This window comes from Impatiens glandulifera, chromosome 3 (genome assembly GCF_907164915.1).
Source record: "Impatiens glandulifera chromosome 3, dImpGla2.1, whole genome shotgun sequence".
Taxonomy (NCBI): Eukaryota; Viridiplantae; Streptophyta; class Magnoliopsida; order Ericales; family Balsaminaceae; genus Impatiens; species Impatiens glandulifera.
This window is the reverse complement of record NC_061864.1, coordinates 1,351,342-1,367,967: the sequence shown is the minus strand read 5'-3', so window position 1 is coordinate 1,367,967 and position 16,626 is coordinate 1,351,342. Positions and strand designations below refer to the sequence as shown.

Genomic DNA, 16,626 nt, shown 5'->3' with positions numbered 1-16,626 from the left:
TGTTTCATTTTGTTTCTTTTAATAGTTTTGTGACTAGAGTTTTTTTAGAAAAAATATTTTGTATTTTCTTCATTATTTTAACTATATGAATTGTGACATGGAAAATATTATGGACAATGATAAATATCATATATGAATACTATATTTTAGGAATTAATAATGTAATATGAAAATAAATTTAAGCAATTTATGTATAGATGATATGACCAATATGATCAAGAGATGAGAGAAAATTTAATTTGAATTAATATGAGATTTAATTTAATTGTTATTAGAATGCAATATTAAATTTTGTTTGTATTGCTAGATTTGAGTTTAAAAAAAACAATAGAATGATATTTTTCTTATTATATATATATATATATATATATATATATAGCATCCATCTAAATTATTATTTTATTTTAACTTAAAATATTTTTAGTAAAAATTATATATATATATATATATATATATATATATATATATAATATTGAATCTTTTATACATGAATTTTGTCATTTCAGTTATCTAAGTGCGTAAATTTATATATTTTTATTATCGAAATTTAATATTTTATTGTTTGTGTCTTTTTTGCATATAAGTTTATTCATATATTTATGATTATACAATTAATAAATAATAAGTAAAGAATATAAAATTTACAATAAACTCAACTATTACTTCTTCCTTAGGATGCTCTGAAGTTTGAAGACGTTTGAATGTATAATTAGAACACCTTAAATATTTTTCAATTTTATATCGGTCAATAAACAAACACCGCCATTAATTACATGTTTTTCCTTACACCATTATATTTGAACTATATAAAATTGGGACAATTTTATGTGCATGCATGATTCTTTGATAATATTTTAAATAAGATATATGTATATTTTAGTATAATTTTGTTGGGTCACAAAATTTTTATTTATTTCATGTGATAAAAGAACACGGGAATAACATAATTGTAAATAATATGAAAATTATTTTTTTATTTATAAAAATAGAAGGACCTTACTCAGAAATTTAACTTTGAATTTATATTGTGTTTTATTATACATTTTTATAACATGTGTGTTGACAAAATTTTAAATAAGATATGTATATTTTAGTGTAAGATTTTTGGGTCACAAAATTTTGATTTATTTTGTGTGATGAAAGAACAAATGAATGACATAATTGTAAATAATATAAGTTTTATCTTTAATTTAGAAAAATATTACATTAAAAAATTTAACTATGAATTTATTATTGGAAGATTGAATATACGACATTAAATGTTTTAAATGTTTTAATTGAGAGATTTGTGATATTTAATCTCTTATAAATAATTTGGATTGTTTGAAATAATTAAGTGGATATAGATATAAATTTTTTGGTTAAAATTTCAAAAAAGTTATGAAAAAGTGAATAAAATATTGATTTTATAAAATATATAATATTCTCATCATCTTAATTAAAATTATGTTAATTTTAGTGTAAATTTGTGTTATTTTTTAATTAATACAAAAGTTATTAGTTTTTTTAAACATTTGATTTATTTTATTATTGGAAGATTTGACGAGAGTCATATTTCAGTTTTTTTCTTAGCATTTTTTAATAATTAATTAGGTAAAAACTCTCACAATGTGAAAGTTTATTTGATTTTACCGGAAAAATACAATTATTAAATTTAAGAATTAATAATATTACGTTAAAATACATGATAAAATATGTAATACCTCAAAAAAATAATAAAAAATAATAATTTAAATCTTAACAAAAGAATTATAAAATAAATTCAAAATTTTAGTATAATTATAATAAATTAAACTTTCTGCATAGTGATTTATACAAATAGCTCTTGAAGTGGTTCTTAGTTAACATATTATTTAAATAATTAGATTATGAACTTTAATAATAAATTAAAATAATATTTCGTCTTTCAAATATATATATATATATATATATATATATATATAGTTAATTTACGAATGTTTACAATTAAATAGTTTGATATTAGTTCAAAAAAAAAAGATTATAATAACATTTTTTATTAATATACTATTAAATAATTAATTAAACTGTTTTATAAATTAGGTCCAATTCTTGTTAAAAAAACGAGGAAGAACTCGGGTAAATACATGTAGGGTCAGTCCTAAATAAGTCAATCAATCCCTAAGACAGGCCCAGCAATTCCTCATGGCAGTTTAAAAGTTTTAAAATTTACTAAAAATTTTATTAATAACTATTCTATAATCTACAGGTCAGTTTAAAGGTTTTAAAATCTACTAAAAATTTTATAAATAATTATTTTATAAATCTGACCAAATATTTTGTTTCTCAAAAGGAAGAGTTCATGTAAAATCGTCTATAAATATAAATATAGAGTTTATTTAAAACTAAAACAGTAAAAGTTTAATTATAAAATATTAGTTATATATTATTATTATTATTTATATCTAATTAATTTTAAATATTTATATAATTAAATATAAAATTAATTAAAAAATAATAATAAGTAAATAATACTATAAAAATAATTATATTAATTTATTTATTTAAATAAATAAATAATAATTTATAAATATAGATTACTATTTTTAATGTAAAATCAAAATTATTTATAAATTAATAAAATTATAAGAATTTACTTATTTAATAATTTAATTAAAATTAGATTTCTTACTTCTTCTTTTTTCTAAAATCTTAAAATTTTAAGAATTATTTCGAGATTTTAATAACACTGGACTAATATAATAAAATAAAACTTGTTCTATGGATTATTTTTCTATGCTAATATTAGTAAAGATGTATAGGGGGTGTATTATGAAAATATAGTTTGTTTGTTTTTTTGTTGGTAAGAATGTAATATGTCATTGTCTATTTTGAACTAAGGTTTAAGGTGTTAGTATGACAAAAAAAAAATTTATGTAAGTTTTAAATTTTTTATGATGAATAAAGGTATTAGTCTATTATGTAAATGCTTAAAGATTTTAATTACTATAGCATGTTATATATGAATAATGACATTCTGCGGCCAATGCACACCTTATTTATTTTGGTTCAAAACATGACCGTTTTTTGATATCAGATATAAATTATCAATTGAAATGTATTATAATATATAATTGTGTTTTAAATTCACAATATATCTCTTGTGATTATAATTGTGCCTAAGAGAAAAGATGAGTGGATTTTTATTAAAAAAAATTGAGTTATTTCTAAATTAAATTTATATATACATATAATTAAATTTATATAATATCCCGATAATTAAACATATTTGATATATATTTAAGTACAATTATAGGTATCAATTTAAAATATGTTCACACATTAAATCAATTAAGTATTAATTCATCATTATTATGGTTTACTTTATTATATATATATATATATATATATATATATAAGTATCATTATCTAATATATAATTTTAATTTAATTTGTTTGAAGGAAGAAAATAAATTCATAAATTTTGATATCTTAAATATCAAACTTTTATCACTTAAACTGTATAAAAAAGTGATATATAAATTTAACTATTAAAATAAGAATTTTGTAAATAAATATTTAAAACATATTTTAGCTATTTAAATTGAAGTGAATAAAATGATTATTAAATTATGTTAATTTCTTATATTAAATAAAATAGTTTAAAAAATCAATTCAAGATATAGAGATTACATGGGGCAACTAATTAAAAAAAAAAAAAAAATTCACTTCATTAATAACTCTCATTACTTTAATTTACATGACCTTTTAAATTACTAATTAAAATATTTAACATGTTTTAATAAATTAAATAATATCAAATACTAAACACCGAATTATTAATATAATAGATATTTTCAAGAAAAAAATAAAATAAAAAATATATATACAAAGAAATGATTAGGTGAGAGAATTTGGTGAGGGATTGACTTAGCATAATCTTATTCGCTGAAAAAATTAAATAATTTCTCTATTTTCTCTCTTTCCTCCCACTTTTACATTTTACAAGCCAAGTTATTCCCTCGCCAAATTCCTTTACCAAATTCCCCCTCTGCCACTCCTCGTTATATATATATATATATATTCTCAACTTTTTGACTAAAAAATAATAATAAATATATTTCTGAAAAAAGTATTAATTTTGAAACCCTAAAACAAATAACTAGCTAGGTCATGGAACGGGTTCTCTATGCCGGATATAAAACATCATCAGGTTCATCAATGAACTAGTTAGGTCGCTCGCTCGCTCGCTCGCTCTCACCGGTCAATCTCTTCGATCCTTACATTAATGTCTCCCAAAAACCCTTTTGATACTCTGTTTCTTCTGTATACTGTCTTCTTCATTGTCTGTTGTTGTTTCATAATTATCTTAGTATGAATGGTCTGAAAGAGAAACCTCATTTACATTACTTTTCTTGTGCATTTATTATGCTTAGAAATACATAATTTCATACGGATAGAATCTTCATTTTCTGTCTGCCCAGTTCTTTGGTTGTTGAGTTCATGAATTGTTCAATAAACATGATGCAGCTTTTAACCCTTTCAATAAATTTTCATTGATTCTGAAGAAGAAGAAGAAGAGCATTCATTAAGGCCTTCTCTTTGTATGAATTCATATCTGAAATTTATATGGCTCCAGTGATGATGTTCTTCTATAGAATTGTTATCGTTCCAGTTTCTGAAGCTTGATAGTATATAAAGCTAGTTGTAGAGCTGAAGGGACAACTGAGGAGCTAATTTTCTTTAACTTTTGATGATTGCTGCTGTTTCATTTCACTTTATGAGTGTTGCATATTGTGATCCTCAACTAATCCCATCCCATGCTCACTTGAATTCCTTTTTCTCTGTTTTTCAGCTTGTGGTCAAGTTCTTGCAGCTCAAACCATGGCTTGAGTGAGTTACAGACGATGAAGACATGATATTACTTTATTTCAAAGTAAAATTTGGACTTGTCAGTTTGTGTTAGCCACAAAGAGCTTGAGATCTTCAGATTAAATAAACAATGAAAGTCACCTGAATCATTAAATTAAATCCAGCATCTTGAGCCAAAATTCTTGTCTTTTTATCTTTTATTTTCTAACCCTCTTTGCAAATTCTTGTTTCTTCTTTAATTTCAAAAGACAATTTTTCAAAAATTCGATTAAATGATTGTTTGTTGCGGACAAATTAATTTTGTACAAAATTTTCTTGGTTCGATAAGTTATATTTTTCCAGAAACAAAAAAAAATATAGAGAAAATTAACGCACTTATATTTTCATAAACAAAAGATAGAAAAAAAAACTGATAATTAACAGGATATTTCCTCTTTCTTTAATCTCAATGAAATCATTCTTTTTCAAAAACTCGAATAAATAATTATTTGCCGCAGAAAAATTAATTTAAAATTTTGCACAAATCTTTCTTGGTTTGGTAAGTTATATTTTTCAATAAACATGAAAATAGAAAGAAAAAAAACTACGAGTTTGTAGTGTACAAAGTTAATTGATAGTTCATAACAAACCGACACCTACCCCTACCAAATTGAACAAGATTAATCTTCTTTCCCTAACAAGGATACTAGCCCACATTCAAATGGACTCAACAATTACCTTTTATATTCTAGTCAATTATATTCATAAAATTAAGTGTTCATTTATCGATCTGATTCCTTACATTTTTAAGGTAGTGTCTCTTCTTTAATCTCAGCGACATTAATTCAATTAAAGAGATTGTTTGTCATGGACAAATTAACTTTCAATTTTGCACACACAAAAAAAAAATATGGTTTTGGTATATGATATCCATGTGTGATTCATTAACTTATTAAGGTGTTTCTCTATCTATTAAAATCATATTAAATTTTAACATAGTATTAATTATTATATTCTTATTTATATTAACAGTATTCTTTTAATGCTAAAGTTTAAAATAATTAAGTTGGTGAAAGATATGTTTCTTGTCACATAACTTGTGTTCATATTTGAATATGTAATTCCAACATGGTTCATTAAAGAGAGACTTAGGATAATTAATTTATTTGAATATTGGTTGTAAAGATTGAAAATAAAAAGTGATGTGAGTCATAAATGTCTTGCCACCTAAGCAAAAAAGAGAAGTGAGAATTCAAATTTCTGTCTACGTGGACAATCTTAAAGCATCCCAAATTTTGTATTTTGCCGCGCTGGTGTAAAATCTCAGGCTCGGGTTTTGTCATAACAATAGCCGAGGCTAGGCAACTCCGAACCAGAACCACAACTGAACTGACGAAGAAGACGACGAAGGCTTCGTATGTGCTTACAATAATATAACACAGATCAGTTCATCTTATACACACGCATTCAATCGAAACTCCGATTTCATCTATGGTTTATTCTTTGATGGCAGAGTCATTTCTCGTAACAATTCAGCAAGATCTTCTCATTCTTCTTTAATGTAGCGCACAAGTGAGTTGTCTTTCTTCTTCTGTTTACATTTGTATGCTTTATGTGTTCATGCATTTATACGCATCTGAATCTAGAACATAATTGATTAGTCATCGGTTGTTGTTTTTGCTGCAAGTCGATTCAACTTTCTCTCTAATTTATTGCAATTTCAGATTAGTATGGTATTGAATGCCGGAAGACAAGGAGTCGATTTATGTATGAATTGCAATACGACCTCAGAACTGGATTCAATTTGAGGTAGAAGAAGGGCCTTAGTTTAATTGAATGCTATGTTGAGAGATATTGATCCGTTGCTGAAAGATCTAAGCGAGAAGAAGCAGAATTTCCGAAAGAATGTGGTGTCGCTTGCGGAGGAGCTTAAAGATGTTCGCATTCGTCTTGCTTCAAGTGAGCAATCGTTTGCTCGCGAAATCGTATTGAAACAGGCATGTATACAATATAATGTAGATCGTGCATATGACTCCTCTACTTGTAAAATTGTTTGATATGTGTGTTTGTGCTTTTAACAGGAGGCAGAGATTAAAGCCAAACAGATGGAAGAGAAGAAGACTGAATTGCTCAACTGCTTAGAGGCGAAAAATGGGCAGCTTAAAGCATCAGATTGTATGTCTGAAAAGGTACTGAATTCAATTACTGATTTCCTGATTGCTTTTATAATTCAATTACTATTATGCACAGCTTGTGAAGGAGTTGGATGATCTAAGATCACAGCTTTCAGCAACCACAATATCTGCAGATGCAAGTGCTGCTTTAGCGCATTCTGCACAGCTTCAATGCTCCACGTTGCTTATAGATTGGGATCAGAAGAATAATTCAATAAGAGAGCAGGAGATTCATGTAAACAGGATAAGTGAGCAATTAGATCTTCTGCAGAAAGATCTCTGTTTAAGGGAATCTATGCAAATCAAACTTAAGGACAATGTGTTAGATGAGGTTTCTCCAAATAGTTATGAGAAGATTAATAAGCTTCTTATCTTCAAAGAAGAAGAGATGACCAAATTGAGAGATGAAATAAGGATCATGTCTGCCCATTGGAAACTGAAAATCAAAGACCTCGAGTCTCAGGTTACTTTTTTCTCCCTTTATGTTGATTTCCTTGTTCCTTTTGTATGAAATGTTGTGACATTTTGGTTTTGGTTTTTTATAATAGTTGGAAAAGCATAGGAGAACTGATCGAGAATTGAAAAAGAAGGTATTGAAGTTGGAATTCTGTCTTCAGGAAGCGCGTTCTCAGACACGAAAGCTCCAAAGGGTGAGCTGTCCAGGCCTGATTTGATCTCGGGTTAATTCGATAACCAGTGTTGAATTCTCAATTCTAACTACTCTTTGTATTGTTGTTAGATGGGAGAACGGAGGGACACATTGATTAAAGAACTTCAGAACCAATTCACAAATAAGCAAAATTTTGGAAACGAGAAGAACAATAATAATATATGGGAAACCTCTGGTTTCAAGATTGTGGTTTCGATGTCGATGTTGGTCTTGGTGTTGTTTTCAAAGAGGTAAAACTGTACTACTTCTAATGGGCTAATGCATTAGGTTAGGGGAACTGGGCTAATAATAATATATTCTTAGGTTAGAATTCTAATATATGCAAGTCTTAATTTAAAAGTAAAACAGTTGTATATTAGACTATAAGGATATCTTTTATAGATATTGGATTTCTTTCTTTTTTTTTTTTCCAAATTATTAGAAATTACTCAAAGTTGTCTGTAAAGGTTTCATAGACATTGTGTAATAAAATAAATTATAAATATGATTAGTACTTGGTAAAATTGTCTAGCATATAAAAATATGTTATAGTATATTTATTCATACCACATAAAGAGTATTACATATGAATATAAATTATGGAGACTTATACTTTAGCGATAAAAGCACAAATGATTTTTTTACATTTACTCTATAGTTCTCTTCTCCCTTTAAATAGTAATTTTTCATAATCTTCGTGTATAACATAATAAAAAATTATATTTTATGTCTTAAATTACTATATTATACAATTTTATATTAAAACAATTAATATATTTAACTAATCAACTTAAGATTTTTATTAAATGAGTTGTCCTAACTTGTGTACTTGCCGACGATAATTTGTTGTTTCATCTTAAGTAAGCAGGTCGAAGAAATGTTGGTCGAGTTTTGTCTCCTCTATCCAATGTAGGCCTTTTATTCTCCTTTACAAAATGAACTGCTCTTAAAGCACATATATTCAAAAATGACCTAGAAATTCCAATTACATTATCAAACTTACCTTGGTTTAACATTATGTCATTTTTATATCAACCTTCAATTTTCATTCTCAAATGAATGTCCAAGGGATGAATGCCAGTGTATCTTGCCAAAATATTAAAACACAAAACATCATTTAAACTATTTATATTATAAAATATTTTATTTAAAATAACATTTTACAAGGATAAACATATTATTATTTTTTTTTGTTGTCTATTATATTATTCCCCAATATTTACCCCCACCACAGAATAACGGAATCCATTCAAATTAAAATGATCATGATTGGGGATATTTTGTTCATTCTCCACCTTGGTCCTATAATATATTAAATAACTAATTAATTAATGTATGACGAGATTTATGAAGAACATATTTCATTCAACTGACCAACCAACCTAATAATAAAACTAATTAATTAATGTATGACGAGATTTATGAAGGATATCCGTTCATAATAATCTAATTCGTGTAACTAGTTAATTAAACCTCGTAAATCTGTAAAACATAATTCATGCAAGATTTCTCATCCCGCTCGCTAGCTAGCTAGGGTTACTACTTCGTCCCTCAAAGGAGACCCATTTGTACAAAAATTTCCACATTCTTCTTCTTCTTCTTCATGCTCCCCGTTTCTCTCATCAAATGCCCAATCTTCGACTCACAATAGCAGTTACCAAAATGATGCTGCCAATACAAGGTCGAAATCCAACCGCCATAGAGATAGACGAGTCGTTGGCAATCGGAGGAGGGCTTTCACCTGGAAATAATGAAGGAGTACCTAAAATTGAATCGCCGCCACCACCGCCGCCGATGCCTAAACCCGGGTAGCTCGTATTCACCACTGTAGGAGGAGGATAAACAGTAGTGCTGTGGAAACGGTTGAAGAGATAAAACTGCTATCAGGTGTAATTTCATCGTCTAAAACAGGTAAACAGGATTTGATGAACTTTTCCACTCATTGATTTCGAGTAATATACCTGGGACTTGCTACGCCTGTTGTTGTTGTTGTTGTCGTTGATGATGATGTTGTTGGTGTTCCCATGGCAGGTGAAGAAATTGAAGAAGACGACGATGATGCTGCTGGAAATACGCAGGTTCCCGTACCTAATTAGATTTTGAGATTTCAGTGATTTCAGAGATTTTATTTATTTAAATTAAATAAATTTGCTTACTAGGGTTTGCAGAGGTTGTGATTGCAGTTCCTCCGAAATCACAGCTAGTTAGAAATGGGTTCTTCTGATAATAACTATTGAAAGCATATGAAGCATGATACTGAAGAGTATTTGGATTATAACAGCTAGCCCCTTGTTGAATAGCAGAGCAATCCGCACCACCTATTCCACAAGCATAATCAATAGCCGATTGCAATGCAGCTTCCGTTACATCACTTTTGGCCACACACCAGCTCTGCCCAGCTAGCATCCCCGATGGGGTCGTGACCGGAGTGGTGACGGGAACTCCTGTTGAGGGAATAGGATAGGTTGTGACAGGATTGGTCACCGGTTGAGCACCTGGAACTGCACCAGGGGAGGTGACTGGATTCGTAATTATGGGTGTTAATGGTGGTAGGGTGGTGGATGGAACGTTGACTGGAATTGTGGGTGGCTGGTCGATGATTGGATTGGTTGATGGGACATTGACTATGGTTGGAGTGGGAATAGTTGTTGTTGGATCAGTATCAGGTGGGAATGTAACTGGTGAAGCTGGGTAATTGTCAATGGGTGGATAGATTATGTCGCGTTTTGTAAGATTAAGCATTTCTTCTTCATAAGAGAAGCAGATGGAGAAGAAGAGGAAGAAGGAAAGGTGGAAGAAGAAGAAGGGTTGAGACATTATAAGATTTGGAAATGGAATTTGAAGGGGAAAATGAGAATGGGAGTGTGCTTAAAAGAAGAAGAAGAAGAAGAAATGGGAACTGGGTAAAAAGTAATGGATGGTAATACGTGTTGGTGATGAAGAAAGGTAATTTGAAATGATCTTATGAGAACAGTTTGAAAGAATCTTCTGGTATTGCCTTTATTTGAATCTCAAATGGTGACAAACCACATGCATGTCAGTAATTCTGTCTGTATAATAAATAAAGTAGAATTGGAATTGCTTTTTCTTCTTTCTTTCTTTCTTTCTTTCAGAGAAACAAGACTGCAGAGAAGAAGATGATGATGATGGGTTTAATAATAATATCATTAAACAATTAACAAGGCTTCATGTTATGTCATCTTCCTTTCAGGAAAAGATAAGATATTAAGATGTAATTCAATTATTTAGTACTGTCATTTCAGAAATTTCCCTTTAATTTCCTTAGAGAAGAAGCTTATTTGAAAATTTTATTAGTTTTTTTTAGTTATTTGAGTTTTTAATTGGTAGAATTATTATGATGTTTTTATTTAAATTTAATTTTATTATAAAATAATTGTATTTTAGTATTTTGATTGAATAATTAGGTGAATGAATTGTTGAAATGAAATATGATGGAATATATAAGGTGTTTTGATTATTTAAATAATTTAAACTAATCTCTATATTTTATTATTATATATTAATATCTTTTACTAACTCATGCTCTGATAATTCAAACAACACACAATTATAATAATTATAATAATAATTTGTTAGTACCAACAAAATTATATGTTAGATTATTCTAAATAAAACTCTATGCATTGGATTATGGAGGCCAGCTATCTTCACTTGAAGAGCCAATCTACTAATACAATAATCAAAAGCAAACCCACCAAATCCAATCCAATCCACGAAACATGCATCTCCATTCTCCTGCCGTCTGCCATATTTTCTTTACTTTTTTGTTTAATAACATTTTCAAACATAATAATGCAATTTCTCATTTCAATAATTTGCAAGATGATCCAACGATTAACACTAACCCAACAAGTTTTCGACATTTGAAACCTCACGAAAAACAAAATCAACATACAAAATTCGGATGAGGTATGTGATCATATAAGTTTCCAAATTGGCATATAAACAAAAAAGATGGGACCAAAGTCATGTGTGTATTAATTAAGAAGTGGCCTTATTACATCTTTATGCATCATAAAGCACTTGCCCTGACTCACACTACTAGTGCCATTTTTTATTAAGTACCACTGTAAAGGTCTTTTATCTTCTTCTTTAAAGTAAATAAAAGTATATTAATGAATTCGTTTCAAAACACTATTTTGATGTGAGTCCATATTTGTAAATCAAATCTTTCTAAACTTATCCAAATATATATTATTTCCATATAAAACCCCACAAGTCAAAAAAAAGTTTTTTAATTAAAGGTGGCGGTGATACATTTAAATAAACAAAAGATTTAATGCTTGCTCCTTAAGGATTGACTGAAGTTGTGATGGGTTATTACACAGATTAGGATGAAGAAAGATCCTTCTTATCCAAATACTTTACAATACTGATTAATCAGATTATATTCATGTGGCTTGAATTTGATACATTAACAGATTTTGGAAAAGGGGATCCGTGGCTGCTTCTCTAGCCGAATTATAACTGTTCATGCGCTTCTTCAATGATCGCAGTTCTCTTTCGTCCTTTGTACTCCGATCCTATTAATCAAATAAACGTGTTTTTATTTGTGAATTCGGAGAATTATTGAAAACAACAAGAATTAAAACTTACAAATGATTTCTTGAGAAGCAAAATATCCACCAAATACTGCAACCATAATACATTGGTCTTTGGAAAGCTGCATGATCCTCAAACTGTCATTTTCGAGTGTCGCAAATAAAACAAAGGAAGTAACAAGCAAGCTTACCTTCCTTCCCAACAATCCTGGGTGACGTCTCTCATTCCCCGATAAGTATCCGACTATAAAAGTTGTACAAAAAAAAAACATCATCAGATAGTTTTTTCATTTATATTTTGCTAAAATAGTGGATCTTACTTGTCTGTCGCCTTTTGGACCTTGGAAAAGCTCTGGATCTGAAGATAGGTCTAGGAAAAGGATATCTTCACCTGTAGATATATAAATCCAGTTCCAGTTCTTATGATAATAATAATGGCATTGCTTCAAAATTTTATTATGACAACTAACCAGTGTTTATCCTCGAGAGTGTGAAATCAATAATGGACACCAAAATCCCACTAGTTGCAATGGAATTCTGCTTTCCTTCGAGATTGAACCGCAGCGTTGGACAATCGCTCCTTCTTAACAGAATATTCCCCCTAAAAAAAGATATTTATACTTGTTAGTGAAAGGACACGATGAACCAAAAACGAAAGCAATGGATTTCGCGTTAAACAGACCAGTGGAGGTCCCGATGTTCAAATTCATAAGCAACTTCTGCTACAGCTAAGCCAATTGTGACCTGTGACATTATATTATGAGATTACAATAACATGCTAATAGAAGATATGCAAATTAAGTAGTAGAGCATAACCTGAACCAATAAACTCGTTGCTTCTTCAATGTTCATCAGCACAAAACTTTCCAAATCTTGGCCTCCATTTTCGAGGACAAACATTACATAATGCTGCTGCTCTGTAAATGCCTTTGGATGATCATTCTCCGAACCATTCTTCCCATCCCAATCTTCCCAAGCAGTTACCAGGGCAGCATCGTACACACCTTGGCATATGCTTAATCTATTATTATACATGGAATATACAAGTTAAATTGGATAACCTCTTAAAGTTAGAGGAAAAGCAACGTCCTATATAACAAACTTACTCAAGAGTCCTTATGAAAGTTGGACATGAATTGTAAGAACGACTTTCATCTTCCTCTTCCCTCAAGTGATTAAGAGTCCGGGAGAGTATAACCTCCCCAAGTAATTCATGTGCTCTCTGAATATCAAAGACATTGTTAACTAAAAATTGTAGTTAGCTCATGCATGAACATTATTGTGATTATTACCTTTTGAATTTCTCCATTCACTCGTAAATCTCCATCAAATGGAACAAGTTTACAAACGGTTTCCCCAGCCTTGAAAGCCTCTCCATAAGTACCTTCACCAATCTTTACAATGCTCTCTGGAAGACTGTTTAAAAAATAATAGTAGATTGGATCATGATTAGATTCATAAAATAATAATAAATAAATAAAAAGCTTTCACATACCAATGTTTAGAGAACACTTCTAACAGTGTTGAAGGAGCTGACTGCTCACAAACTGCCAAGAGAGATTTAAATGCATCCCATTCACCAGCATCTAGTAGTGAACTGAGGCTGGATGTTAGAGAGACTTTCTGCACCCTAATGTTGATGTCTTCACAATCCTCCTCAATTATAAATTGGTTTTCTTCATTGTCACTTTTTTGTGAACCATCAGCATTGAATCTGCTATACATGAATGATTTTGAAAGGGGGGTCTTATGTATTGGAGAGTATGGAAGGTGTTCGTCAATACGGTTACACGATATAAAAGGAGTATGTAGTATCTTCGACAGTGAAGCATAAGGAACACAACTTCTTTCTCGTCTCTTAGAAATTAGCCATCTCTGAAGTGCTGCAGCCAAAGGTGGTATTGTGATATCTTTACTTGGGACACTAGAATTCCAAGTCTTAGAGTTATTTGGAGATGGACTTTCTTCCAAAAGTTCAAATGCATCAACCTCTTGAAAGTAGGCCTGTTCCTTTTCATAAGTCGGTGCTTGTACTGTTTTCCCCTGTATGAAGAAAGTAATAATCTTGATTTCTCATACAATGCTAATTGTAGTTTTATAAATTCAATTTATTTTTTCAAAATGCTGGTAGAGAGACCTTCATGACTGAAATGTATGCTTGGAAGCTAAGAATATGATATACCTTATAATGGAATTAGGTATAAATCTTGAATATAAAAGGATAGAATGAGGAATAAAGGGAGAAAGAACCCTAATTTTTGATAGGGAGAATACAATAAGGAAGAGAGAGAATTTCTAACAAAAAATTTCAAATAAATCATATCATTTCTAAAACAACCAATATTCTATTTATACTACTCTATCAATAACCCTAATATTCTTTCACTTGTATCATTACCCTAAGGAGTAGGTACTGAGCAGCAGTAAGGATAGGATGGAGCAGGTAAAGAGCAGCAGTAAGGATAGGAATATCAGAAAATTACTCTTGGAATAGGAGGTTTGTTCTTTCTTTTTGGCTTCTCTCTTGGTTGATTGTAATCTGCACAAGCAGCAACCGCAATGCTTGTCCTTCCTCTGTGTAGAAAATAATATGATAGTGAGTTGAAGTTTACATAACAAAATTCAGATATTTAAAAGACATTGAGTGTGATAATAGGTAAAAACTGACACTGACAACATTAACCTGTTGAGTGTAAATAAAGCTAACACAAAATTGCATCAATCGAAGATGAAGTGATAATTCAACACTGTTTGATAGAAAATCATTCAAATTGTAAACTTTCTATAGTTACATTAACATCTCAACTGTAATGTAGATGGTTGTGTAAAATCTGCAGTATAATAATACATCTAGACTACTGCTGTTCCAATTCCTAAAGATGATTTTCTATAGCATTATAGTGTGAAAGGTTGTTTAATGTTGAAGTTACAGTGAAGAAGGAAACCTGATTGAAAGAGAACGATTCCTGCTGTTTCGCTTAACGACAATGAAACTTACCCTCCCTTGATTAATGGGATTGGACTGCCTCCTACAAATTTAAGTCATTCAGTATCTCAAAAGATGAACACAGGCTCAAAGAGATTAAAGAAAATGTAAAACAAATTAGATGAAAAAAATAAATATAAGAACGTACTTAGAATTATCATTAGGTATAGGGATATCAACTTGCTTCCGCCTGTAAACAACTTCAATTTGTGGCTCTTCCTGATTTTCTTCCATGAAATGATCTTCGCCTCTTTCGGATGCTATCAGTTCCGACCAGAGATCGGCACCTGAACAAAATTGCAAGAATGAGATTTGCAGTTAAAATTGACGGAATTCTGAGATAAATGTATTCCAGAGAGAATCTAGACCTGATTTAGACGCCATCGTATTACTTGATCGGAAGAACAGCTACAGTGTTGTCAAGCGTTGAAGAAGACGAAGAACTTTTGAAATGTGATTCACCGACATTGAAGCGCGAAAAGGGAATGGACCGGGAATTGGGCCTCTTGGGCTTTGAAAGTAAAGAATATCGGTTTGGGTCATGTCAATATCTTCTGGTAATTTAAATATAATAGGGGTCTAAAGTCTAAACCCATTGAGATAATCCATTAACTTAATATGAGTTCGAAATTTTCGTGTCAACTCAATTTATATATAAAGGTAAATTGTAGATTCGGTAATTTTGAACCCGATACAAAAACACGAATCATAAGCGAAAAAACTACTCAGTCATTTGTGTGTAGTTTTTTTTTTAAATAAATTTATGATATAACTTTATTTTTATTTTGTGTTTATCTCATCATTTTATTTTTAAATAGAGATATGTATAAAGATGTTAAGATTATAGATTTTTACCTAAATTATTTAATATTTAACAATGATGTTTAAATTATTTCAATTGGTTGACCAATAGAATCTGTCAGCCTAAACCTGATCAGAAATTGTCATTCTTAGGAAACCAAACATAAGGTTGACATGAGTTTTATTAAAAAAATATATATATTAATTTCATTAATCTATTTAATTCACAAAAATAAAATAAATCTCATTAACAAAGATAAATAGTTCAACACTAAGACTTAAAATATCATGAATTAAACAATAATATGTATCAAAACATTTTAATTAGAAAACTGTACAGTAATTAATATTCGTGACTAATTGTATTTTTTATTAAACATTAACATATATTTTATTATTTTCACCAACTTAATACAATTTAATCTATTTGACTATTTCACTTTTGTAAATATATTTAAACTTAGTTGTACTTTAAGGATCAGGATAATATAATTTATTCAACTACATTATAATATTACTTACCTTGTTGACACCCTTTGGAAAACACCAATTACTATATTACATATTAAATTCCTATTTAACTCTTTTTAACACCAATTGTATTAAATGTTTAAAAACAACTTACTATTAATGGTAAGTTATTAC

General features: G+C 29.2%; 3 protein-coding genes across 4 annotated transcripts; 1 reads left to right on the top strand and 2 right to left on the bottom strand.

Annotated features, from left to right (window-relative positions):
• Positions 1 to 6,255: 6,255 nt before the first annotated feature.
• On the top strand, positions 6,256 to 7,931 carry LOC124932259 (nuclear envelope-associated protein 2-like). The gene is made up of 6 exons (XM_047472876.1): positions 6,256 to 6,381; positions 6,534 to 6,806; positions 6,891 to 6,998; positions 7,060 to 7,446; positions 7,532 to 7,633; positions 7,723 to 7,931. Exons 2-6 carry the CDS (start codon positions 6,651 to 6,653, stop codon positions 7,885 to 7,887), a joined length of 918 nt encoding a protein of 305 aa, XP_047328832.1. The 5' UTR covers positions 6,256 to 6,381; positions 6,534 to 6,650; the 3' UTR covers positions 7,888 to 7,931.
• A 1,084-nt stretch (positions 7,932 to 9,015) lies between these two features.
• LOC124929146 (glucan endo-1,3-beta-glucosidase 7) lies at positions 9,016 to 10,449 on the bottom strand. 2 transcript variants are annotated; one of them, XM_047469431.1, is made up of 3 exons: positions 9,789 to 10,449; positions 9,594 to 9,720; positions 9,016 to 9,483 (listed from the first exon to the last, which is right to left on the bottom strand). In XM_047469431.1, exons 1-3 carry the CDS (start codon positions 10,447 to 10,449, stop codon positions 9,255 to 9,257), a joined length of 1,017 nt encoding a protein of 338 aa, XP_047325387.1. In that variant the 3' UTR covers positions 9,016 to 9,254. The 2 variants fall into 2 exon arrangements, with proteins under 2 accessions (XP_047325387.1, XP_047325388.1); XM_047469432.1 differs by having other exon boundaries at positions 9,452 to 9,509.
• A 1,467-nt stretch (positions 10,450 to 11,916) lies between these two features.
• Positions 11,917 to 15,605, bottom strand: LOC124929144 (serine/threonine-protein kinase haspin homolog). The gene is made up of 14 exons (XM_047469428.1): positions 15,549 to 15,605; positions 15,329 to 15,467; positions 15,140 to 15,223; positions 14,678 to 14,768; positions 13,690 to 14,237; positions 13,487 to 13,610; positions 13,301 to 13,416; positions 13,011 to 13,215; positions 12,877 to 12,938; positions 12,665 to 12,795; positions 12,515 to 12,585; positions 12,386 to 12,438; positions 12,250 to 12,316; positions 11,917 to 12,176 (listed from the first exon to the last, which is right to left on the bottom strand). The coding sequence occupies exons 1-14, from the start codon at positions 15,562 to 15,564 to the stop codon at positions 12,045 to 12,047; spliced, it is 1,839 nt and encodes a 612-aa protein (XP_047325384.1). The 5' UTR covers positions 15,565 to 15,605; the 3' UTR covers positions 11,917 to 12,044.
• Between the last annotated feature and the right edge of the window lie 1,021 nt (positions 15,606 to 16,626).

What these genes read in the sequence shown, in the direction of transcription:
- LOC124929144 (XM_047469428.1), bottom strand. An exon ending in ACAAACCTCCTATTCCAAGA is followed by an intron (nt 14,238 to 14,677) that starts GTAATTTTCTGA and finishes TTCTTCATACAG; the next exon opens with GGGAAAACAGTACAAGCACC. An exon ending in GAACATCGGGACCTCCACTG is followed by an intron (nt 12,796 to 12,876) that starts GTCTGTTTAACG and finishes ATCTTTTTTTAG; the next exon opens with GGGGAATATTCTGTTAAGAA.
- LOC124932259 (XM_047472876.1), top strand. Translation starts at nt 6,651, where the DNA reads ATGTTGAGAGATATTGATCCGTTGCTGAAAGATCTAAGCGAGAAGAAG. An exon ending in GCGAAATCGTATTGAAACAG is followed by an intron (nt 6,807 to 6,890) that starts GCATGTATACAA and finishes TGCTTTTAACAG; the next exon opens with GAGGCAGAGATTAAAGCCAA. An exon ending in CAGATTGTATGTCTGAAAAG is followed by an intron (nt 6,999 to 7,059) that starts GTACTGAATTCA and finishes TATTATGCACAG; the next exon opens with CTTGTGAAGGAGTTGGATGA.
- LOC124929146 (XM_047469431.1), bottom strand. Translation starts at nt 10,449, where the DNA reads ATGTCTCAACCCTTCTTCTTCTTCCACCTTTCCTTCTTCCTCTTCTTC. An exon ending in CACAACCTCTGCAAACCCTA is followed by an intron (nt 9,721 to 9,788) that starts GTAAGCAAATTT and finishes AAATCTAATTAG; the next exon opens with GTACGGGAACCTGCGTATTT. An exon ending in ACAGGCGTAGCAAGTCCCAG is followed by an intron (nt 9,484 to 9,593) that starts GTATATTACTCG and finishes CCGTTTCCACAG; the next exon opens with CACTACTGTTTATCCTCCTC.